General features: G+C 37.6%; 1 protein-coding gene across 2 annotated transcripts in view; it reads left to right on the top strand.

The window, feature by feature from the left end:
* CNTN6 (contactin 6) overlaps positions 1–26243 on the top strand; it is a 353237-nt gene that overhangs the window by 125545 nt on the left and 201449 nt on the right. For both annotated transcript variants that reach the window (XM_053600445.1, XM_053600444.1), the window contains exons 3-4: positions 9149–9275; positions 21986–22161. In XM_053600445.1, the coding sequence (XP_053456420.1) occupies positions 9149–9275; positions 21986–22161 (303 nt within the window). The remainder of the gene's footprint in view (positions 1–9148; positions 9276–21985; positions 22162–26243) is intronic.

Below are 26243 nucleotides of genomic sequence, written 5' to 3'. Positions count from 1 at the left end.
CCTTACTTTCTAACCTGTGTGCTACTTTCAATATGTCATATACACTTTCAGGCCGGTTCAATGCTTAACTTTGAAATCACAAGGTCATTGTAAATGTCTGACCAGATTGAAATACTACAGATCTTCAACTTTACACACCATGTATATACCATTAGTTTATATTGCTGCAGTAACACAAATAATCAGGATGAGGCCATTATGTTACAAGAGGATTTTCTTTTTTTTTTTTTTTGTAGAGACAGAGTCTCACTTTATGGCCCTCGGTAGAGTGTCGTGGCCTCACACAGCCCACAGCAACCTCCAACTCTTGGGCTTAAGCGATTCTCTTGCCTCAGCCTCCCGAGTAGCTGGGACTACAGGCGCCCGCCACAACACCCAGCTATTTTTTTTTGTTGCAGTTTGGCCGGGGCCGGGTTTGAACCTGTCACCCTCGGTATATGGGGCCGGCGCCTTTCTGACTGAGCCACAGGCGCCGCCCATACAAGAGGATTTTCAATTAAGAATTGTCTTCTCAAATAGCTACTGAGTGAAAAACTCATTGAGCATGACCACTGTCAGATAACCATCCAACTCTTCTTCAGATCTTTGGTGTTTACTTGAGTAAGGAGCCACTGTTTATACAGCTTTGCATCTTCTGAAAAAAAGTGCCAATTTCAGGAATGGCTTGAATCTACTTCACGCCTGACATTCAAGGGATTTTGAATGTACCATTTTGAAATAGTTTCAAATATATTCGTAAAATGCACCCCGATAAAATCATCATGTGAATAAAATTTTCTTTTCATTGGAAATTTAAAAGACAATGATTCTAAAACCCAGGCTTTCCACCCCATCCTTACTACTGAACTACGTCAGTATTTCTGTTTGTTGGACAGCCAACCTGTGATCCCCAAGTGTCCACCAAAATCAGCATCTCCGTACTTGAATTAGTACTTTTTTCTAGCTACAAACATTCTTCTTTTACTTTTTTCCTCTATTTTGAAAGACAGTAAGTCTCTAAGCAATTTCTATTATTTCCTTTCTACTTAATCACTTTCCTGCATTCTAGCAACTGGCAAATCACATTTTAAAAAATTTTGGCTTCAATTCCTACTCTCCAGTTTAAGCTCCTTGGTTTAAAATGTCTCCCTCTCCACTTGGACTTTTACAGTGATTCCATGACCTTTTAGAACTCTAGCTTTGACATCTTTATTCTTGAACATAGCTAAAGAAGTTTTCTTTCTTTCTTTTTTTTTTTTAATTCTACAATATAAGCTTAATGTATCTTCCCTGCATAAAACCCTTCATTAGCTAAACATCAACCAATAGTGGAACTTCCAGTTCAGAACTTGGTCTTCACACTTAAGATTCAGGTCTGCCTCTAGTTCTAAAATAGGACACTTGACATTCCTGAAACTACTTCCTTTTCTGTAAATTGGGTGGACATTTGTCTGAGATATTTTTCTCTTTTAAAATGTTGTGTTTCACCTTGAAGACAAAGGGAAATTGGCTAAAGAGAGAGAAGACAGGTGTGGTGGTTCACGTCCGTAATCTCACCACACTGGGGTGCTGAGGCTGGTGAAATGCTTGAGCTCAGGAGTTTAAGAATAGCCTGAGCAAGAATGAGACCCTGGCTCTAAAAACAGAGGCGGGGTGGTGGGTTGTGGCAGGCATCTGTAGTCCCAGATACTCAGGAGGCTGAGGCAAGAGGATAGCTTGAGCCCAGGAGTTTGAGGTTGCTGTAAGCTGCGACGCCCATGGTAGTGGGTGACAAAATCAGAGTCTGTCTCAAAAGAAAAAAAAAAAAGAAAGACAGATGAGAAAGAGAGAAGAAAAGGAAGAAGGAAGAGAAGGAGAAGGAAGGAAGGGAGGGAAGGAGGAAGGGAGGGAAGCCTCTTCTCTTTATAGAAACTGCATTCCAAGAAAGACATAAAAACTTGAATTTGAAAACCTAAGGGCAGAGGCATAGTTAATAAAAGGAAAATAAAGTCAGGAAGGGTAGACATCTTTCAGTCTTGAAAGTATGCGGAATTCAATGGATGTATTATAATTTGACCCTCGACTTGGCGTCAAACCTGGATTTGAGTATGAGCTTTGAAATATTACTCAGGGTGCAATCTTGAGCAAATCATTTAATTTCTGTAAGCTTCAGCATCAGCAACGCAATTTGCAGAGCCCAGGGCATAATGAAAATGTGAGGCCCTTGTACAAAGAGAAAGAAATATTGCCATTCAAAGTACTAAAATATAAACATTTTCCGTACTTCTTTTTTTTTTTTATTAAATCATAACTGTATACATTGATATGATCATGGGGCATCATACACTCGCTTCATAAACCATTTGACAGATTTTTATCACAGTGGTTAACATAGCCTTTCCGGCGTTATCTCAGTTACTGTGCCAAAACATTTACATTCTACATTTACCAAGTTTCGCAAATACCATGGGACGGAATCAGCGGAAAAACTCTGGTAACATGAATAACCAGAATAGATCAACCCCCACTAGAAAAGATACGGCAGATGTGATTGAAGATCCCATTCATAAACAACTGGCTGAGATGTCAGAAATCGAATTCAGAATTTGGATTGCAGACAAGATTAATAAAATGGAATTAGGAATTCGAGGAGAAATCCGTACTTCTGTAGTATCTCTCTTGACCTGGTGTGATGGGTTTTATTTGCTTTTTAGGTCACTTTTACAGCATGGGAATACCTTCTAAATGAACTTCAGAGGCCCCCAGGGCCTCACCCCACCGCTTGGTGCAATATGGCCCACTTACTGTCCCACTGGCCCCCCCAACTCCCCCTTTCACAGCTGTTTAACCAATGTGCAGTGCTCATAGCCCTAACTCATGGGAGATGGAAGACCCTCAAACATCTCTGAGAATTAAACTTCTTCAATAGAAGATATTCGGGCCGCTCCAAGAGTTAGGTGGGGAAATAAATTTCAAAGGCCAAGATTATAGCATAGAAAGACTGCTGGTACTTTATATCTGGGTATGATCTTGGAAATCACTAGTCTTATCTCTCTGCGAAGCCTGAAATTTGCCCCAGGTTCAAATGATGGGATACAAGTAGAACAATGGAAAGTAATGACTTTTAGTTCTGTATTCTTTTAGATATGGACCTTCTAAACTACTTGAGTTTGAAGAACAATCACTTACCCACTACACATGTTGGTACTGAGTGTTCTGTCAAATGCTCCTGGAACATAGAGTATTTTTTGAATTTTTTTTTTTTTAATTGTTGGGGATTCATTGAGGGTACAATAAGCCAGGTTACACTGATTGCATTTGTTAGGTAAAGTTCCTCTTGCAATCATGTCTTGCCCCCAGAAGGTGTGGCATGCACCAAGGCCCCGCACCCCTCCCTCCTTCCCCAAGAACTTTCCTTGATGATGTCTTCTGATACGTTTGTTTGATTTTCTAATTCAGTGACATCAAGGATCTTTGTTTGGTCATCTTCATCTCTCTTTTATATCCATTTCCTTTTCTTTTTTTTGTTGCAGTTTGGCTGGGGCTGGGTTTGAACCCACCACCCTCGGCATATGGGGCTGGCGCCCTACTCACTGAACCACAGGCGCCACCCTCCATTTCCTTTTCAACAGCAATTGATTTATTATCTGTGCTTTTTCAAACTATTTGCTATTATATAATTAACTATTACATAATTATAATCATCTCAAACCTTTATGTCGGTAATTTAACTTTTGGTGGGTGTCTGTTTTGTTGTTTGATTCTTTTAACTGATGTATTGGCTTTGTAATGATACACTTTTGGTTGTAATTTGTATCCTTACATTTGCCATCTCCAATTTTTTCCTGATTCTGTTTTGTGTGCATTTAAAAAATCTTGCCATTATTACCTTATTAAAAAAAAAAATCCATGTTCTTATTCTACTGCATGAAACAATTTTGAGAAACTGTCCTAAGTTTCCTTGAGTCATCTATTCTCCTAGATTGGGCATTTTGTCTATGTTTGGCATGTCATGCTTTTGTCTTTTATTGTTGCAGTATATTTGCATAGAGCTATTCCATTTCTTTTCATATTGTTTATGCTTGAAAAACCATGTACAGAAAATTTTCTTTTTACTTAATAGGGAGTAACATTTCTTAAATTTCTTTTTTTATCAAATTTGGGACCTGTTTCTTTTCTCTTTATTAGCTCCATTTTGGAGACCAGATATATTATGAGTATCCACTGTAGGAGACTGAGCACCGTGCTCAGGAACAATCACTGATTCTTGAGGGAGGCTCTGGGAGCGGGACAATCTACTGGCCAGTATGGAGATGTTTTGCAGCCTGGAGACAAGCCCTTAAGCAACTGAGCACTCTAACGAGATGAGATCCATTAGTAAGCAGGTGTTGGACCTTGAACTTTTGTGGTGCTTTGTGGTGGGAGTGGAGCCCGTGGGGAAAGAGCACATAGAGATCATAAGCAAATAGTCCTTGTACGTGGGGCCCATCCACACCTGTGGTGTAGCGTTTCAATAAACAGCCACTGCGGAGGTTACTCAGGGCTCTCTCCTGCACCTCTGGGGAACCTCACCTCTTACAGGCTTGTACTTTGAATTTGTGTACTGGCTGTTTCTTGCGGCGCCTGTGACACAGCAGTGCCTACTGTCCACATTTTGCAGCATTACATACTGGTAGAATTGAGGGAAGTTCAGCCTTTTTTAAAAAACTTGGGTGCTTTTTTCCTACTCTAAGTTTTTTTTTTGTTTTGTTTTGTTTTTTAATTGATTATTTCAAGATTGTTGGTAGAGGTGTGAATAGGCATGAAGCTTTTTTTTTTTTTTTTTTTTTGTCTTTTTTGAGACAGTCTCACTTGTTACTCTCAGTAGAGTGCCCTGGCAGCTCATAGCAACCTCATATTCTTGGGCTTAAGAGATTCTCTTGTCTCAGCCTCCCAAATAGCTGGGACTACAGGCACCCGCCACAATGCCCGGCTATTTTTTCTTTTTTTTTGAGACAAGAGTCTCAAGCTGTCACCTGGGATAGAGTGCCAGGACATCTTAGCTCACAGCAACCTCAAACTCTTGGGCTTAAATGATTCTCTTGCCTCAGCCTTCCAAGTAACTGGGATTACAGGCACCTGCCACAATGCCTGGCTATTTTTTGGTTGTAATTGTTATTGTTGTTTGGCAGGCCCAGGCCAGATTCGAACCCCCAGCTCCAGTGTATGTGGCTGGCGCCCTAGCCACTGAGCTATAGGCACCACTCCATGCCCGGCAATTTTTAGAGATGGGGTCTCCCTCTTGCTCAGGCTGGTCTTGAACCTGTGAGCTCAGGCAATCCACCTGCCTGGGGCTCCCAGGGTGCTTGGAGTGAGCCACCGCGCCCAGCCCTGGGCATGAAGCTATATTAATGTATGAAATAGAGTCAGCTTTACTCTTTATATTTCCCTACTACACTTTTTTCTCTCCAGAAGCCTATTTCCTACTCTTCAGTAAGAACAGGAAAATATAAATATAGATGATCCATGTACATATATATTTGCTTATTTCCATTTGGAGGTTGTAATGAGAATCTCAGAATGTCATTTCACCAGTCAATCTTACAGGAGGTGGGGACAAGATTAGAAAGTCCAGAACTCTTCTACTTCCCTAAACCTGGCAAGGTTCTTCTTACTTAAAAGTTGTTTTTGTTTTTTCTTTGTTTATTTTGATGATTTTTAAGTCAATGACATTGAAATAGCCCCCTTGTTAAGATGTTAATTTCTATTTGTTTACTTGTCATTGGTATTTATAATATCTTGCACATTTCATTAGCAACTGGAGCAGGAAAAGTCTGTAACATATCATCAATCCACTTTTTCTCAATCAACCTTTACAGCAGCACTAAAATATAAGATGTAGTATTGCCATTTAGAAATCAGACAACCAGAGTAGTTAAGTAACTTGTCCAGCATCATAGAGCTAGTATCTAACTAGGCTGGAATTAAAACCTCTGTCTGTCTGTACTTCAAGGCCAATAATGGAATGCATTAAAATTATAATTTAAGATGAAGTTATTAAAAGAATTTATTCCACCTCTATGCAAATATTGTAGAAAACTAATGAGATAGAAGCAGATCTGAGTGAATAGTAAAAAAATAAATGGAGTGGGACTCAGGAAACCTGACTTTAATTTCTTGTTCTCTATTAAAACAGATGGTGAATCAGGAAAAAGTGTTTTAACTTCCCGAGTTTAAATTTCCTTCGCAGTAAGAATAAAGGATGGTGATGATGATGCCGATGCTGATGATGGCTGTTAGAATTTGATGACACATTTACTTGTCACTAGGCACAACACGACATACTTTATTAGCCATATATCATTACAGCTCAAAACAATCATATAATGTACATGATAAACCTGTGTTACTAACAAGAATTAAAGAATTGCTCAAAGCCACTGAGACCCATGTGAGTCCAAAGCACATGCTCTTAACCACTCGCTCTATTGTCCTTCCAAATCAAGAACTCTGAGCTGGATGGCCAACAAAAGAGTGTCCAACTTTGAGATTCTTTGATGCTGTGGTTGATAACCGGAGGAAATGACTATAATTTCACATGTCACTTAAGTACAGATATTACAGTTATGGACTGGAAGTCAAATTAAGGCCTAATATGATGAGGTTTGTGCTTTATGTTGTACATGGTACTTAATTACAAACAGAATTTCACCTTGTACGTGAATACTCAGCTCCTCCTCTTCCCCTTCCCTTCATTACACAATAATTTAGTGCAAATGCCATGGACGGGAGCTGAGTGAGGTAGGCAGGCACGTGAGTGTGAGAGAGGAACTCCACAGAAGACCCACAGGGGGTATTGGAACCCAAGAGGGATGAGAAGAGGTGCAGGGCAGGGTAGGGCAGTGGTGGCCCGGAATGGGGTGGCAGAGACCAAGCAAGGTGAGAAGAATGTGGCCACAGGGTATCAGAGCCTGGGAAAAGGCAGGAAGGGTTTATTTTCAGGGGATGGTGGTAATGATAAAAGGGCTAAAGCCTGTTGTTGGAGGCAAGTGGAGAAAAAACAGTCTTGGAGGGAAGGGAGTGTTCCAGTATGAGGTGTTAAATCCTCGATGATATGCAAAAGTTATCCATCTTGGTATGTGGGTAAATCTGGTTATCTGGTTATGAATGTCAGAACCTGTGCAGGGTGAAGAGGTTAGTGGCAATAATAGGAGATGATAAGGGGATTGAACAAAGGTATAAGTACATTGAATCTAATCAGAGCCAGGGTTCTCCCAGCCTGAACAAGCAGTTACAAATATGGACAGAGGACTACTCAACCCACTATACATCACTTTAGATAAACACGCACAAACACACAGTCTACACACACACATATACCAGCAAAAATCCATCAAAAGGGGCTCAGAGCAACAGCACCTCAAAAATGAATACACTTAGCATACAGATCATGGTTTCTAAATGCCATCCTCTAGTAAAAAAATCATGTATTCTTAAAAAAAAAAAAATGACAACTTCTGTGGCTGGGGTAGAGGAAATACAATATACTCCTGAAACTCTTTTATATCAGGAAGTAAGGAAGGATTCAAAGAATGGTAAGGACAGACCAAAGCCAACGATGTCAATTTGAAAGGGTTCCTGCTGACCAAGTCAGTGACAATTTGAGCACCAGAATGAATAGTAATGGATTGCACAATTCATTGAATAAAATTAGAAACTTTCAATTCACATGGTAAATAAAGGAGACCATACTGATAGAAATACATGAATAAAAATTTTAAACGTTTGAGCAAGGGTGTATTTGTATTGTCTAAATTTCCTAACTACAAAATACTGATGACAAAGAAAAAAAGAATTCCTTGATAGTAAAGTGAGAAGTCTGGCAGGTACCACTTTAATCAAATGATCATTTAACTTCAGCAGTAAAGAGACAGATAGTCTTGAGCTACCACCTGATAGGATGCAGTTATAAGGAACACCACATCCCTGAATCTAATAGTGAAACAGTGTTTTGTTATTTCTTCTACAAGGAGAAGAAGGTGAATAGAAGGCAAGACAATGGGATCTGTGTTTTGGCTGCCTGGGAGGAGGCTTCTTATGATGATAATTAGAAAAAGAGCCAATTTTCACTGACTTGATTCATATTTTTGACCTTCCTATGACCTGTATTTTCAGAATGCAGCTCCTATCCCTACAGTAAAGGGTCTGTGCCCTGCCCTTGGTACCTGGCTGCTCAAATGGGGCCAAATTAAGTGAAACTATAGCAAATAACTTATTTGTAATTTTCTAGGTTGTCGAAGTCAGGGAACTGGAGGAAAGACTGGGGGAATTATTCAGATTAAGAGACTAAAAAGACAATTAAGTGAAAATTGTGTTTCTCAACTGGATCCCTTTGATATAAAGGATTTTGGGGAAAATGGTGAAATGGGCCTGAGAATTAATACTAGTACTGATTCAATGTTGATTTCTTAATACTGTTGGTTTTATTGTGGTTATGTAGAAGAATGCTTTTTGCTTATAAGAAATATAATTTATTTGGTGTGATAGAATATCAGTTCGCAGAATTACTTTTATGGTCCAGAAAGAAAATTTCTTTGCACCATTTTTTAACATTTTTTGTAATTTTGAGATTCTTTCAAAATAAAAGTTTTTGAAAAATTTTTTTCTCTGGGCGGTGTCTGTGGCTCTATGAGTAGGGCGCCGGCCCCATGTACCCATGGTGGCAGGTTTAAACCCTGCCCGGGCCAAACAGCAGCAAAAAATGGCTGGGCATTGTGGCAGGCACCTGTAGTCCCAGCTACTGGGGAGGCTGAGGCAAGAGAATCGCCTAAGTCCAGGAGTTGGAGGTTGCTGTGAGCTGTGACGCCACAGCACTCTACTGAGGGTGATAAAGTAAGACTCTGTCTCCACAAAAAAAGAAAAAAAAATTTTCTCATTTTTTCCCTTTGGTAATTTTGTTTTTATTTACTCTGTCTTTTTTTTTTTTTTTTTTTTTTTTATTGTTTGGGTTCCCTTGAGGGTACAAAGAATTAACTTACACTGATTACATTTGTTCGCTAAAGTCCCTCTTATAATTGTGTCCAGCCTCCAATAAAAGTTTTTTTAAAATGTGTATCAACTTGATATTCAAATACATTCAAATACATTCAAAGCAGGGTCCAGGTTTTTTTGTGGTTATTCCTTTAGTGATGTTTTTCTTTTCATTTTCCAGGTGATAGACTTCTGAGCCGCCCTATTTTTACTCAGGAGCCAGAAGATGCCATTTTTCCTTTGGATTTGTCAAAGTCTGAAATCATCTTGAATTGTGCTGCTAAAGGTTACCCTCCACCCCATTATAGGTAAAATCCTACCTCCGGGAGTCACACTGTCTCATTCTTTATCGTTGAGCTAAAATATCCATAAAACAGAGGATTTACAAAATGCCCTAATCTGAGGTGTACAGTTCACCAAATTTTTCCATAGATACACAGCTATGTGCCTATCACTCAGGTAAAGATACAGACATTTCTAGAACTCCCAAGTGTTTCCTCATGCTACTTTCCAGGAAATGATTACCACCACCACCATCTCCATGTAACCAAGTTTGCATCTTTGTCTTGTTGACTAGGTTTGCTTAGAACATTTATTCCTGAAATTGGCTCCAGGCAATGCAATATTGTTTAGAAAAATATGTTGATTATGGCTGCCTATCCTCTAAGGCAGAAGGAGAATTTTCATTCTGGGCAAATAGGAAAACAACTGTATTTGTTTCTCACATATTACCTGTAGAATAGTAAGAAGGAAGAATCAGGAATTTTTCTTCTTATTGTCAAATTAGCAGTAAAGGCAAAATTTGATCCATAGAATTCACAAATTTAAAAATACATGCATGTAAAAATTATACATGTATAAATAATAAAGATATTTTGTGCATAAAGATTGCATATGCAATATGAATACAGAAAAAGAAAAATATTAAAAAGACTTTAGTAGCCTTGAGTTTTAAAAGAATTTTTTAAATTCCTAGTTCTTTAGATGTCAAGTCGAAATGACACACACACAAAGTTACCATTTGGGTCCATTTTGGCAAAATAAGCTGGTCTTGCCTAATTCATTTTACATTAAAAAAAAGTATTGATATGAATAGTTACTTTGACTTTGTAATTATCTAGATTAATTAGATTAATTGCTTAAATGAATAAAGCTAAAGGCAACTGTACCTCGAATCTTTTATTTTGTTGAGGTAACTTTAGCATCTTCTTTTTGTTTATAACAAAAGAGCTGGACATGTACGTCTTCTCATTACACTTGCTAAAGCTTAGCTGTCTTTAAATTATCCTAACCAATGCAACTCTTTTGTGTTGGGAAGATCATTCACTTCACAAGTTAGTTCACTTCATTCAGGGCTTGTTGGTTTATTAGTTTTCCTTAAATGACCAGCCTTCTTATTTAACATAAGGGGAAACACATAAAAATCTGATGAACACACTTATCAGAATTATTTATACTTAAACTTGTTATTTTATTTTTATTTTTGAGAACGAATTTGGTTGATCTAAGAGACTGGTAGAATTTAAAGAATATACGAATCCCTATAAAACATTTTTGAAAAGTTTGCTAAACATTAACCTAAACAAAATTAAATGATGTACTTATATGAAACCTATCTATCTATTGGCTTTTAACAGGTAGAAAGATACAAAATAGTGATGCTCAAGATAATTTGTTAACTGGTTTCATCTCTGAAGAAATACATAAAATAAAGACTAATCTCTACTGTTGTTAAATGGCTCTTGTTTCTAAGATACTTACAGCCTAGAGGGCTAAAGAGAAGTAGTTCAACTCCTAATTTCCAACCCCCATTAGTTGGTTTAGCTCATCTCTAATACTACATTATAAAATACTCATAGGCAAGAGGCTTTGGGAAGAGTGTGAGAAAAGAATTAAGTTTTTAATGGTTAAATGTCAGATTCAGGCCCCATTTTATTGATAGTAAAGCAATGGGCAGAGGTATTCTCCATAATGTGCATTAGCAATGAAATGGGAAATTTTAGTTTGAAAATGACCCTTTCTAACTTAAATTTTGTTTTGTTTTGTTTTTTTGTTTGCTTTTTTGACATGTGAGTTTTTTTTTTTTTTATTGTTGGGGATTCATTGAGGGTACAAGAAATCAGATTACACTGATTGCATTTGTTAGGCCAAAGTCCCTCTTGAAATCATGTCTTGCCCCCAAAAGGTGTGGCACACACCAAGGCCCCACCCCCACTTCTCTCTCTCTGCTCTTCCTTTCCACACCCCTCCTTCATTCTCTCTCTCTCTCTCTTTTTTTTATTGTTAAATCATAGCTGTGTACATTAGTGCAATCGAGGGTTACAATGTGCTGGTTTCAAATACAATCTGAAATATTCTCATCAAACTGTTCACGTAGCCTTCACGGCATTTTCTTAGTTATTGTATGTAGACATTTGTATTCTGCACTTAGTAGGTTTTGCCTGAACCCATTCTAAGATGCACCATAGGTGTGGCCCCACCCTCTCTCCACCCTAACCTGCCCCCTCTCTTCCCCTCCCTTGGCCCTTTCCCCATATCTTGTGCTATAGTTGGGTTATAGCCTTCATATGAAAGCTATAAATTAGCTTCATAGTAGGCCTGAGTACATTGGATACTTTTTCTTCCATTCTTGAGATACTTTGCTAAGAAGAATATGTTCCACTTCTATCCATGTAAACATGAAAGGGGTAAAGTCTCCATCTTTCTTAAAGGCTGCATAATATTCCATGGTATATATGTACCACAATTTGCTAGTCATTCGTGGGTCGATGGGCACTTGGGCTTCTTCCATGACTTAGCAATTATGAATTGGGCTGCAATAAACATTCTGGTACAGATGTCTTTGTTATATTGTGATTTTTGGTCTTCTGGGTATATACCTAGTAAAGGAATTATAGGATCGAATGGCAGGTCTATTTTTAGATCTCTAGGTATTCTCCAAATATCCTTCCAAAAGGAACGTATTAGTGTGCATTCCCACCAGCAGTGTAGAAGTGTGCCCTTTTCTCCACATCCACGCCAATATCTCTGGTTTTGAGATTTTGTTATGTGGGCTACTCCTACTGGGGTTAGGTGATATCTCACAGTAGTTTTGATTTGCATTTTTCTGATAATTAAGGATGATGAGTTTTTTTTCATGTGTTTGTAGATTGTGCATCTGTCTTCTTTAGAGAAGTTTCTCTTCAAGTCCCTTGCCCACCCTGAGATGGGATCATGTGTTCTTTTCTTGATAATACGTTTGAGTTCTCTGTGAATTCTGGTTATTAGACCTTTATCAGAGGTATAACCTGAAAATATTTTCTCCCATTCTGAGGTCTGTCTGCTTGCTTTACTTACTATGTTCTTGGCTGTGCAGAAGCTTTTTAGTTTGATCAGGTCCCAATAGTGTATTTTTGATACTGCTTCAATTGCCTGGGGAGTCCTCCTCATAAAATATTCACCCAGGCCGATTCCTACAAGAGTTTTCCCTTCACTTTCTTCAAGTATTTTTATAGTTTCATGTCTTAAGTTTAAATCTTTTATCCAGTGAGAGTCTATCTTAGTTAATGGTGAAAGGTGTGGGTCCAGTTTCAGTCTTCTACAGGATGCCAGCCAGTTCACCCAGCACCATTTGTTAAATAGGGAATCTTTTCACCACTGGATGTTTTTAATTGGCTTGTCAAAGATCAAATAACGGTCATCTCTTGGTTCTCTATTCTGTTCCAGATATCTACTTCTCTGTTTTTGTGCCAGTACCATGCTGTTTTAATCGCTATTGATTTATAGTACAGTCTCAGGTCTGGTAGCATGATTCCTCCAGCTTTGTTTTTATTGCTGAGTAAAGTTTTGGCTATTCGAGGTTTTTTCTGATTCCACATAAAATGAAGTATTATTTTTTCAAGATCTTTAAAATATGACAATGGAGCTTTAATAAGAATTGCATTAAAATTATATGTTGTTTTGGGTAGTATAGACATTTTAACAATGTTGATTCTTCCCAGCCACGAGCATGGTATGTTTTTCCATTTGTTAACATCTTCAGCTATTCCTTTTCTTAAAGTTTCATAGTTCTCTTTGTAGAGATCTTTCACATCCTTTGTTAGGTATACTCGCAAATATTTCATCTTCTTTGGCACTACTGTGAAAGGAATAGAGTCCATGATTGTTTTTTCAGCTTGGTTAAGTTGGTATATATAAAGGCTACAGATTTATGGGTGTTGATTTTGTAGCCTGAAACATTGCTGTATTCCTTGATCACTTCTAAAAGTTTTGTAGTAGAATCCCTAGTGTTTTCCAGATATACGATCATATCTGCGAAGAGTGAAAGTTTGAACTCTTTTGACCCTATGTGGATACCCTTGATTGCCTTTTCTTCCCTGATAGCAATGGCCAAAACTTTCATTACAATGTTAAAGAGCAATGGAGACAATGGGCAACCTTGCCTGGTTCCTGATTTAAGTGGAAATGATTTCAATTTAACTCCATTCAATACAATATTGGCTGTGGGTTTGCTGTAGATGGCCTCTATAAGTTTAAGAAATGTCCCTTCTATACCAATTTTCTTTTTTTTTTTTTTGTAGAGACAGAGTCTCACTGTACCGCCCTCGGGTAGAGTGCCGTGGCGTCACACGGCTCACAGCAACCTCCAACTCCTGGGCTTAAGCGATTCTCTTGCCTCAGCCTCCGGAGTAGCTGGGACTACAGGCACCCACCACAACGCCCGGCTATTTTTTGGTTGCAGTTTGGCCGAGGCTGGGTTTGAACCCGCCACCCTCGGCATATGGGGCCGGCACCCTACTCACTGAGCCACAGGCGCCGCCATATACCAATTTTCTTAAATGTTCTGATCATGAAGGAATGCTGGATATTATCAAAAGTTTTTTTTACATCAATTGAAACAATCATATGGTCCTTATTTTTTAGTTTGTTTATGTGCTGAATTACATTTATAGATTTATGTATATTAAACCAGCCTTGAGCCCCTGGGATAAATCCCATTTGGTCATGGTGTATAAATTTTTTGATGTGTTGTTGGATTCTGTTTGTTCAGATCTTATTGAGTATTTTAGCATCAATATTCATCAGTGATATTGGTCTATTATTTTCTTTTCTTCTTGGGTCTTCCCCTGGTTTGGGGATCAAGGTGATGTTTGCTCCGTAGAATGTGTTGGGTAATATTCCTTCTTTCTCTATATTTTGGAAGAGGTTTAGTAGTATAGGTACTAGTTCTTCTTTAAACGTTTGGTAGAATTCTGACATAAAGCCATCTGGTCCTGGGCTTTTCTTTATAGGGAGATTTTTTATAGTTGATGCTATTTCAGAACTTGATATAGGCCTGTTTAACATTTCAACTTCATTCTGGCTAATTCTTGGTAGGTGGAGTACTTCCAGGTATTGGTTGATTTCTTTCAGATTTTCATATTTCTGAGAGTAGAGTTTCTTGTAGTATTCGTTAAGGATTTTTTGAATTTCTGAGGGGTCTGTTGTTATTTCATCGTTACCATTTCTGATTGATGAAATTAGAGATTTTACTCTTTTTTTCCTAGTTAGGTTGGCCAAAGGTTTATCTATTTTATTAATCTTTTCAAAAAAACAACTTTTGGATTTATTGATCTGTTGTGTAATTCTTTTGTTTTCAATTTCATTTAATTCTGCTCTGATTTTGGTTAGTTCTGTTCTTCTGCTGGGTTTGGGGTTGGAGTGTTCTTCCTTCTCCATTTGCTTGAGATGTCCTATTAAGTTATTAACTTTCTCTCTTTCCGTTTTCTTGAGGAAAGCTTTCAGTGCTATAAACTTTACTCTTAGGACTACCTTTGCAGTATCCCAGAGGTTCTGGTAATTCGTGTCTTGATTGTTGTTTCGTTCCAAAAATTTGGTGATTTCCTTCTTAATCTCGTCTATAACCCATCTATCCTTCAGCATAAGTTTGTTTAGCTTCCATATTTTTTATGGGTATGCAGGTTCCTGTTGTTTTGAGTTCAACTTTTATTCCATGATGGTCTGAGAAGATGCAAGGAATAATTTCTATTTTTTTAAATTTGCTAAGGTTAGATTTGTGGCCTAAACTGTGGTCATCAGAAATCAAATTCAAAATCTAGATAGCAAATAAGATCAAATTAGCATTCCAAGCAGTAACCCAAAAGATATCTCAAGAATTCAATGAAATCAAAGACCAAATGACCAAAGATTTTGACACATTGAGACAAGAAGTTGCAGCCCTCAAAGATCTGAGAAACACAGTAGAATCCCTCAGTAACAGAATGGAGCAAGCAGAAGAAAGGATTTTTGACATTGAAGACAAAGCTTTCAAACACTCCCAAACTCTCAAAGAGGAAGAAAAATGGAGGGCAAAAACACATCGCTCTCTCAGAGAGCTCTGGGATAATTCAAAGAAAACCAATATTCTTCTTATAGGGATGCCTGAGAGTGACGAAGTGGCTTCACAAGGCACAGAGTCTCTTCTCCATGAGATTATGAAAGAGAACTTTCCAGACATGCCAAGAGATTCTGAAATTCAGATAGCAGACAGTTTCAGAACTCCAGCATGACTCAACTTGAATAAGACATCCCCCCAGACACATCATAATCAATTTCACTAAAGTTAATATGAAGGAGAAAATTCTGAAAGTAGACAGACGAAAGAAAACCATCACTTACAGGGGGAAGAATATTAGAATAACTGCAGATCTCTCCTTTCAAGCTAGAAGAGGATGGTCATCAACTTTTAATCTCCTAAAACAAAATAACTTTCAACCCAGGATCCTGTAACCAGCTAAACTGAGTTTCATTTATGACAGAGAAATTAAGTACTTCAATAACATTCACATGTTGAAGAAATTTGCCATAACTAAACCAGCTCTCCAGGATATTCTCAGACCTATTCTCCATAAAGACCAGCATAATCCTCCACCATAAAAGTAAACCCACCCAGAAAATTTTCATCAAATTCCAACTTCCACTGTCACAAAAGGATTAAAAATGTCCTCCGGACTCTCGAAACACTTCAATACTCTCAATTAATGTGAATGGTTTAAATTGTCCTCTAAAGAGGCACAGGTTGGCTGACTGGATACAAAAACTCAAGCCAGACATCTGCTGCATATAAGAATTGCATCTTACATTAAAAGACAGATATAGTCTCAAGGTGAAGTGATGGTCATCTATACTCTAGGCAAATAGAAAGCAGAAAAAAGGTGTTGCAATCCTATTCGCAGACGCAAATGTCTTTAAACCAGCTGAAATAAGGAAGGATAAGGATGGACACTTCATATTTATTAAAGTTAATACTCAAAATGATGTTATTTCAATTATTAATATTTATGCACCCAACCAGAACACACCTCCATTTATAAGAGAAACTCTAACAGACTTGAGCAACTTGATTTCCTCTAGTTCCATAGTAGTTGGAGTTTTTAACACCCCTTTAGTAGTGCTGGATAGATCCTCCCAAAAGAAGCTAAGCAAAGAAATTTTACATTTAAACTTAACCATTCAACATCTGGTCTTAACAGACATCTACAGAACATTTCATCCCAACAAAACTGAATACACATTCTTCTCATCAGCCCACGGAACTTAAATTTTGTTTTAAAAAACCTTATAGCCACCTTCACCTATGTGTGTGTGAGTCTGTGTGTGTCTATGTGTGTCCTAGAGGGAATGTCTTCAGGATTCTCCGCTCCTAACATTACTTGAGGTTATTTGGGTACAGTGTGAAGCAATGTGAAAGAAGCCTTGTTTCAAAACTGAGAGTTATCATTTCTAGTCACAGCTCTTTCCTTCCTTCTGAATAATCATTTCTCTCTCCTAGCATCAGCTTTCTTATGAAATGAGGATGTGCTTGATTTTAAGATGTATTTTCTTTCTTGTAGTCAATTCCCTATAGCACAGGAAATCTCATAGGGAAAAAGAAGGAATATTGAAAGCAGATTTTCGAAGCAGCTTACGAAGCCAGTTGGCTAAAGTCATTTCAAGTGCAGTAAACACCTTCTCAAACAGGATAGTGACATTAAGAAGATATAGAAATGAAGCAAGTGTGGACAAAAGCTTTCCCATGGAAAGCATTACCCTTTGTTTTTCCAAAGACTGGGTAACACGAGACTATGAAGTCCTGCCAGTAAGCCCTGCATGTAGGTTGCATAAATATTGTGCTAGGGAAGGATTGCTGATACCTAGAAAGGCTAGGAAAATCAGACACAATGAACTTAGTTTCATCTCAGAATTTGTATTTTATTTGGGAAAATGAAATGACAAACACATCAATTATTTCTTCATAGATGTGCTTGCTATCAGAAACATATTTTCAATACCACTGAGAATTTCTGACACATCCCCTTTCATGTGGTCACCAGAGGGGACTCCTTTCCATATTTCTGTCTACTTTGTCCTGAGACAGGACAGGTCAGTGAGAAATCCTTAAGTCTGGAAAAGCTCCAGTCCTCTAAGGAAAAACCGTAAGAGTAATCTCTCTGCCTGTCTACCCTTTTTGTTCATTTCCCCCTCGATCTTCTTAACAACCCCATGAGATAATGCAAAATATATATTATTGTGCAAATTTTATAATTGATGGAAATGATTTCTGGAGAAATCTGATGATTTTTCCAAGGATATTCAGCAAGGAAATGTCAAAGCTATGTCTAGGACCCTTTCCACATGGGCAATGGTCTCAAACTTGTTGTATGTTATAATCACCAAGAGAGAACTAAAATTTAGATTTTGGTGTTCTCCTGGATAAGTCTGGGAAGGGGTTCAGAAATAAGGCAGGCATTGAGAGACAAATGCCATATGATTTCATTCATATGTGGGCTCCCAAAAGTTAAAAGAGTAAAACTGGTGATTATCAGTGGCTGGGGGAGGGAAGGAAAGGGAAAAAAGACTTTGGTCAAAGGGCATTATGTTATAATTAGGTAGGAAGAATAAGTTTTATTGTTCTATTGCACAGTAAAACTACTATACTTAATACTAATGTATGTGTATTGTATATTTCAAAAGACCTAAAGTAGAGGATTTTGAATATTCTCACCACAACAAAATGATAAATGTTGGAGATGATAACTATGGTAACTATCCTGATTTGATTTGTATAAAATGTACATGCACATCTATGGAAACATTACATTATTCTCCATAATAATGCACAACCATTAGTTGTCAAATAAATATGCACGATCATTAGTTGTCAAATAAAAAGAAAATAAAACTCTAAAGAAGAGAGAGAAATGGATTTATCAAGCACTTCATGTAATTCTAAAATTACATCAATTGTTTTAGAATGAAACATGAATTGTTTTTTTAACGTTTTGAAAAGCAGTTTTGAAAAGCACCAACACACACGTACATGATTATGGAAGGACAGCACACAAACACAGCCTCCAGCCATTGTATTCTTCTTCTTTTTTTTTTCCTTGAGACAGAGTCTCACTTTTTCACTTTTGGTAGAGTGCCATGGCATCATAGCTCACAGCAACCTAACTCTTGAACTCAAGCAATTCTCTTGCCTCAGCCTACCAAGTAGCTGGGACTACAGGCACCCACCACAATGCCCATCTATTTTTAGAGATGAGGTCTTGCTCTGGCTGAGACTGGTCTAGAACCCATGACCTCAGGCAATCCATCTGCCTTGGTTCCTGCAGTACTGGGATTACAGGCACGAGCCACTGCATGGGGCCAGTCATTGTATTCTTGACACAGGGCTGAACTACTTAATCATGAAGAATGTTCCCCATCAAAAGGTCAAGATTTTAGTCGAGATCCATTATGTTTCCTGGAACTAATATGACATTAATTCACATGCTTACCATAATCATTTAAAACACATTTCGTAGTCTGCATCAGACCCCTGATTATGCAGTGCTATCAGTAGCGTGCTCATGAGAATCATTTGAATTTATTAATACTGTTTCTCCATTGATTTAAACATATTAATTAGGACAAAGCCCACACCAGGAGTTGAACCCATGATCTGTATGCGTGGTTTAATAATCATTGTACCACAGCCATCAGGATGATTATGGGGATACTGTGAAAAATTCATTTGCTGCGGCTAAGCCAACAACTTTGAATTTCTGTTGAAAAACAATTACTGAGCTTAATTAGGAGCATGTAATGATGGCAGCAGTTATTTCAGTGATTGATTCCAAAATTAAAGAGAGCTAACAAACTAAGTATGGTATATCCTTTGCTTTGAAAATGATAGGAAACATGGAGGTCCAAGGATTGTGCCCTGTAAGCAAATTATGAAAGACAGTGGAACAGTTCTGCCATTGAGAATATTGGCCTCTTGAGATAGGCCAAAAGAAAAAGTTCGTTTTTTTTTTTTTCCCCTTTTCTTCCCCTAATGTAGAAAATTAAAAGCAGTCTATATAAATTACTTTGGGAATAAAAAAGGCAGAAAATCCAAGTAAATGAAATGTATTTTTGACTGATGTTTTTCAACTTTTTTCATTAAAGAGAAGCTGAGGTGCCCAGGAAATGCCTAAATAATTTAAAAGTATCAGAGTTGGTTCATATCCTGTGATTGATTTGATATTCGATCCATCACTTCACATCTTTTACAGGTGGAAGATTACCTAAGTCTATTTTCTTTTCTACTTTGGTAGGCTTTCTTCCAACTCTCCCCATGGGATGTTTCAAGATGATCCCAACAAGTCAACAACATTTGAATTAATTCTGTACTATGTCATTCATTTCTTATACTTAGCTTCCCCCAACAAAATACAGTAAAACCTCCGTAGTTGACCATCTCCCTACATTGACCACCTCCTTAATTGTCATAGACCGTATATGCATGACATGTGTGTATCAGTACAGTAGGCCTAGTTCCTTATATTGACCACCTCTGTACATTGACCAGTTAGTTAAAGCCCTTGGGTGGTCAACTCACAGAGGTTCTACTATATTTTTAATAGGATTTCAGTATGAAGGCAAGAATCATAGCACGGCTGGCACAGACCCTAAATACATGGTTTAGAAACTGGCTGTATTTCATAGGAAGAGGCCATTTACTTGTTTGTTTGTTTTTTTAGGACTGTGACAAGATGCAGAACATGCTACCCCCAAATATAGCATCTTGACATTTGAGAAAATGCCAAGCAGGAAGGTGCTTCCCACCTTAACCTTCTTCCCTGATGCAGGTCATGAAAACTTCATTCCAGAGGTAGCTCAGAATGCCCAGAGGAAAGGAATATCCTTATCTCCCTCAAAGACACAGAGACACTAAGAAGAATCTGAATAAACAGGCTTTGCTAAGTTCCCCCCAGTTCATTACCATTAGATCAGGCCCCCTTTGTTCAGTCATACTTCTGCATGACTTTCCTTTCTGCATCCAAACTGGCATGAAAATCCACAGGCTTCCATATTCTTCATTATTATTATTTTTTCTGAAGGCTTTCGTATAATGTCAAACTCATATTAAATCAATTTGTATGTTTTTCTATTATTAATCTGCCCTTTGTTATAAAGGTCTTGGCCATGAACCCAGCAATGGATGGCAAATGGTATTTTTCCATGCCTACAATTGGCTGTCACTCAATAACTCAATATTTTTTTCTTTATTTTTCCCTTATAAGTCCTTCATTGGAATATTCAATATTTTTAAATGTCTGCTTTCTTAAATAGTTTATATGATTTCACAACATCTTGTGACCTAGGCTATATATCTCATTAAATACGTAAGATTTCTATTTCAAAATGTTTGGAGAGTTTGATGGAGCTGACAGAGAAAAGGAAGAAGAAGTGGGTTTGGTTAGAGATGATTACTGGGTATATATTTGTCTTCAAGTGTCCAAGTAAAACTTTTAAAACTACTTATGATTCTTTGAAAATAAATATAACTCTAAGGCCCTTCAGTTAGTTAATTCATGTGCTAAAGGAGTGTTGACTAATAGCTGAGGCAAGAGACTTTTGCTTCCTAAAATAAAAACTTTTCAAACAGCATTTGCTTTACTAAAGTATAATTTTAGTTCAGCATTTCTATGGACTGTTGAAATATTTTCAACATGATTGTTTTATTTTTATTTTATTTTATTTATTTATTTTGCAGTTTTTGACCAGGGCCAGGTTTGAACCAGCCATCTCCAGTATATGGGGCAGATGCCCTACTCCTTTGAGCCACAGGCACCAACCCTCAACATGATTGATTTTTCAAATAACGAACTAACAGAGGCAATCATGTTCTAAAGTAGTCAGGTTATCATTGTTTTGTTTGCAGCCTTGAATTGGCACTGTGGAATTTTTCTTGCCATTTGTAATATACCCTTCTTGGATTTCTATCTTTAAGTCACCTTTGACATTCACTTTTGAGGGTTTAGTTGTAGGTGTGCAGGTGTGGTGTGTGTTATTTGAAAAGGAACTTAAAGAATAGGATGGCTGGTATTATTGATTGAATGTCTCATTTTTATTTCTCACTTCAAGAGTTCTGTTGTCTCTTTTTGTTTGTTTTTTTAAATTAAAATTTAATTTAATTTAATTTCAGATTAGTGAGAGGGTACAATTAGGTTACATTGTTTGGTTTTGTTAGGTTAAAGCCCCTGTTGTAATTGTGCCCCTCACCTAGGAGGTGTGCCATGTAACCTTACATTGCTCCCCTTAGGTCAGAGCACACCAATCCCTCTCTCCCCTTCCCCCTCCCTGCCAACTTGCATTTAATTGAGTTTTTATGTGTGGGTGTGTATTTGTTTGTCTACTGGTTTCATATTAGTACTGAGAACATTGGATACTTGTTTTTCCATTCGTGTGATACTTTACTAAGGAGAATGTTCTCCAACTCCATCCAGGTTAATAAAAGACATTGCCTCTGTTTGTATATAGTTTGGTGAATATTTTTGTAAAATGCAAAGAGTACATCTTACAAATAATCATTATTGATATTACTGAGTTTATCAATGAAATTGGTAGGATCATTTCCATATCCAACTGTGTTTCCTTTGGTTGGTTATTTGTTTGTTTCTATATTTCCAGGAATTAAATCTGCATGTTGTTTAAGACAAAGAGCGATTGAGTCTGTTTATTGTAAATGTAATTTGATTTTTTTCCCTTGAAGGTGGAAGCAAAATGGCACAGATATTGATTTTTCCATGAGTTATCACTACAGGTTGGATGGAGGCAGTTTGGCAATCAGCAGCCCACACACAGATCACGATATTGGCACGTACCAGTGCCTGGCCACCAATCTTCTGGGGACAATTCTGAGTCGGAAGGCAAAGCTACAGTTTGCATGTGAGTTTGTGGCGGGGGGGATCTATACTCTATGCCTCTGAAAATATATTCTTATAATATGCATATTTTAAAAATCCAACTTTTCGAATAATGTGAACTTTGAGAGTGAGTATAATAATTTTATGGAGGTAAAAAGCTTTGACAGATGTGAGTATTGTAATTCTAGACTCCTAGGGATAATTGAAAACTGTTTCAAAGAAAGTATCAATGTTATTATATGTTAGAAATTATTTTTAGAATCATCTCTAAAAGTCCAAGATATAAATATTATGATAAAGATACAGGACATAGCATCATTTTTCTTTTTCCTTTTGCAGTGGATATTAGTGTTCAGAGAACAGGAAGGAAAAATTGAGGTCAGAGATGTCATATGGGGAAGGCGGGGGTTCTCCCAAGAAAAGCGATCATGCACCCACAGTTTGATGTAGGTGGAAATAAAGTGGTTGCCAAAGGCAGGCTTTATATTAACTGTAACAATGTCCAGCTGCATCACATAAATGTCATCCAAGTAATTACCTTGGTGACATTTGGGGACATTAGCAGATGAACAATAGACATACTGCTTCTTGTATCCTTTATATGTAGTGTTTCCAAGAACTGAAATGTTTTGTATTGGATTCGGCAAAAGCCTTGTTTGAGAGTAATTACATCTGCTGGTGTGGGTAAAGGGGAAGGCTCGCATTTCTCCCTTTGCACTTCCTTCTGTGCCCCCAAGGGTCTAGCAGGGAGCCAAAAAGTTAGCTCCCACCCCTGCAGGGCTCATGGAAATCTCTATGCTCTCTGTTACTTTGAAAAAGTAATTTCCCTGAAATTTTATTAATAAATATATGCCCGAAGCTCATCTTGTGAAACTACTTTAGTCACCAGCAGATACATGAATTAATAATTAGATCTGCTTCTCATTGCAAGTCCTGTGTTCCAAAGGTTAGTCTATACCAGAGATCCTCTGGTATACACATAATTTCCCATAGGTTGACCATTTGGGGGATGGCCTTGTTTCTGATTTTATAAAGATACACACACACATACATACCTACAGATACATATACACATGCAAATACATTGCCAATATTGTATCTGAATGTATTTACATCTGTAGAAATAAATAGAGAATATAGAGATTTGTGGATCTAAATGACCAGAGGCTGGTGACCACTTTGAGATTCAGGTAAAAGATAATTATACTACTTGATTTCCACATTTTACCTAACACCGTCACTTGGGAATCTAATAGGGAACAAAATAATACAGAAATTTATGTTATAGAAAAAAATTTGTTTAGAGACTGAAATGATTCCACCAAAATAATTATTTATGTCTCTGCTTAGATAGTAGATGACCCCCAGAAGACATATATGATTTAAATCAAACTCCATAATAATAAATTTGTTTCTCTGGTAAAGAAAACTCCATACAGTATATTCATTTGCTTCACCCTTGAGTTTCTATAGAGTTATGGATTCCAAATCTATTCTTGATAATAAGATCTACATCTTAAATTAATACACTTTGCTTTATATAACCATATATTTTTTTTCTAAGTTTCTCACTTTTTTTTTGGAGACAGAGTCTCACTATGTCACCCTCTGTAGAGTGCTGTAATGTCACAGCTCACAGCAACCTCAAACTCTGGGGCTTAAGCAATTCTCTTGCTTCAGCTTCCCAAGTGTATGGGACTACAGGCGCCTTCCACAATGACCAGCTATTATTTTTTTTTGTTTGTTTTTGTTGTTGCAGTTGTCGTTGTTTTAGCTGGTCTGGGCCAGGTTCAAACCCACCAGCCTCAGTGTATATGGCCGGCATCCTACCCACTGAGCTACGGTGCCACCCATGTCTCTCACTTTTTAACAAAAGTATGTTTTAAAATTGCCTACATTATTATATCCTACATTTTATTCTGTTTTTAAATATACTTGTAACTAGAATTTTCCCTAGTTAACATAGTATTTTGTCTTTCCTAAAAAGAGGAAAATTTCAATTGAGAAGAAATTTTATGCTTCCATTTGGACAAATAGGAGAAATCAATTTTTCTGTCCTTTCATCAAATTTTCCTTTTTGGGGGTCAAAGGAATATAACCATTGATCCTCAAAAGCATTGCTATTACTGTTCATGCAGTGGGTAAAATGGCCCATATTCATTAACTGATCTCTTTTCTGAAGATTTAAGGATGTAAAGCTCTAAGTCTTACGTTTTATAAAACAAACACAAGAACCACAACACTCTGCCCTTTCTGTCCAGTAACTGTAGTGGTGCCATATTTGAAATGTTTCCTGTTATATCCAAGAAGATCTACTAGACTGTGAAAACAGAAAAAGTAGAGACTAAATGAAAGTCTTCTACCAAATGGAAACTGCTTAAAATACATGAACTATATCGTCATTTAAACTTTAATTTTTCATCACTTCTTCATAAATTCTCAACAATCTCTATTTTGATAAAAATGCCCTTTGGTAGGATAACAGTGATAATCAACTGCCGAAATTTTTATTCTTTTTTTATTATTTTTTTTATTAAATCATAGCTGTGTACATTGATAGGATCATGGGGCATCACTAGCTTCACAGACCATTTGACACACTTTCTTTTTTTTTTTTTTGGCCGGGGCTGGGTTTGAACCCGCCACCTCCGGCATATGGGACCGGCGCCCTACCCCTTGAGCCACAGGCGCCGCCCCATTTGACACACTTTCATCACACTGATTAACATAGCCTTCCTGGCATTCTCTCAGTTACTGTGCCAAGACACTTACATTCCACATTTACCAAGTTTCACATATACCCTTGTAAGATGCACCGCTGGTGTAATCCCACCAATCCCCTTCCCTCTAAACACTTTCCCCCCTCCCTCCCCTCCCTTTCCCCCCTCCCCCTATTCTTAGGTTGTAACTGGGTTATAGCTTTCATGTGAAACCCTAAATTAGTTTCATGGTAGGGCTGAGTACATTGGGTACTTTTTCTTCCATTCTTGAGATACTTTACTAAGAAGAATATGTTCCAGCTCCATCCATGTAAACATGAAAGAGGTAAATTCTCCATCTTTCTTTAAGGCTGCATAATATTCCATGGTGTACATATACCACAATTTATTGATCCATTCGTGGATCGATGGGCACTTGGGCTTTTTCCATGACTTACCAATTATGAATAGGGCTGCAATAAACATTCTGGTACAAATATTTTGTTATGATGTGATTTTTGGTCTTCTGGGTATATGCCCAGTAGAGGGATTACAGGATTGAATGGCAGATCTATTTTTAGATCTCTAAGTGTTCTCCATATCTCTTTCTAAAAGGAATGTATTAATTTGCACTTCCACCAGCAGTGCAAAAGTGTTCCCTTTTCTCCACATCAGCGCCAACATCTCTGGTCTTGGGATTTTGTGATATAGGCTAGTCTCACTGGAGTTAGATGGTATCTCAAAGTAGTTTTGATTTGCATTTCTCTGATGATTTAATGATGAGCATTTTTTCATATGTCTGAAGGCCGTGTGCCTGTCTTCTTCAGAGAAGTTTCTCTTCAAGTCCCTTGCCCAGCTTGCGATGAGATCCCTTGTTCTATTCTTGCTAATGCGTTTGAGTTCTCTGTGGATTCTGGTTAATAAACCTTTGTCGGAGACATAACCTGCAAATATCTTCTCCCATTCTGAGGGCTGTTTGCTTGCTTTACTTACTGTGTTCTTGGCTGTGCAGAAGCTTTTTAGTTTGATCAAGTCCCAGTAGAGTATTTTTGAAGCTGCTTCAATTGCCCAGGGGGTCCTCCTCATAAAATACTCGCCCAGACCGATTTCTTCAAGGGTTTTCCCTGTTCTCTCCTCTAGTATTTTTATAGTTTCATGTCTTAAGTTTAAATCTTTAATCCAGTGAGAGTCTATCTTAGTAAATGGTGAAAGGTGTGGGTCCAGTTTCAGTCTTCTGCAGGTTGCCAGCCAGTTCACACAGCACCATTTGTTAAATAGGGAATCTTTTCCCTACCGAATGTTTTTAATTCGCTTGTCAAAAATTAAATAACGGTAAGTAGCTGGATTCATCTCTTGGTTCTCTATTCTGTTCCAGACATCTAATTCTCTGTTTTTGTGCCAATAC

This window comes from Nycticebus coucang, chromosome 8, assembly GCF_027406575.1.
Source record: "Nycticebus coucang isolate mNycCou1 chromosome 8, mNycCou1.pri, whole genome shotgun sequence".
NCBI lineage: Eukaryota > Metazoa > Chordata > Mammalia > Primates > Lorisidae > Nycticebus > Nycticebus coucang.
The sequence above is the reverse complement of the archived record's forward strand: the minus strand, read 5'-3'. Positions and strand labels throughout refer to the sequence as shown.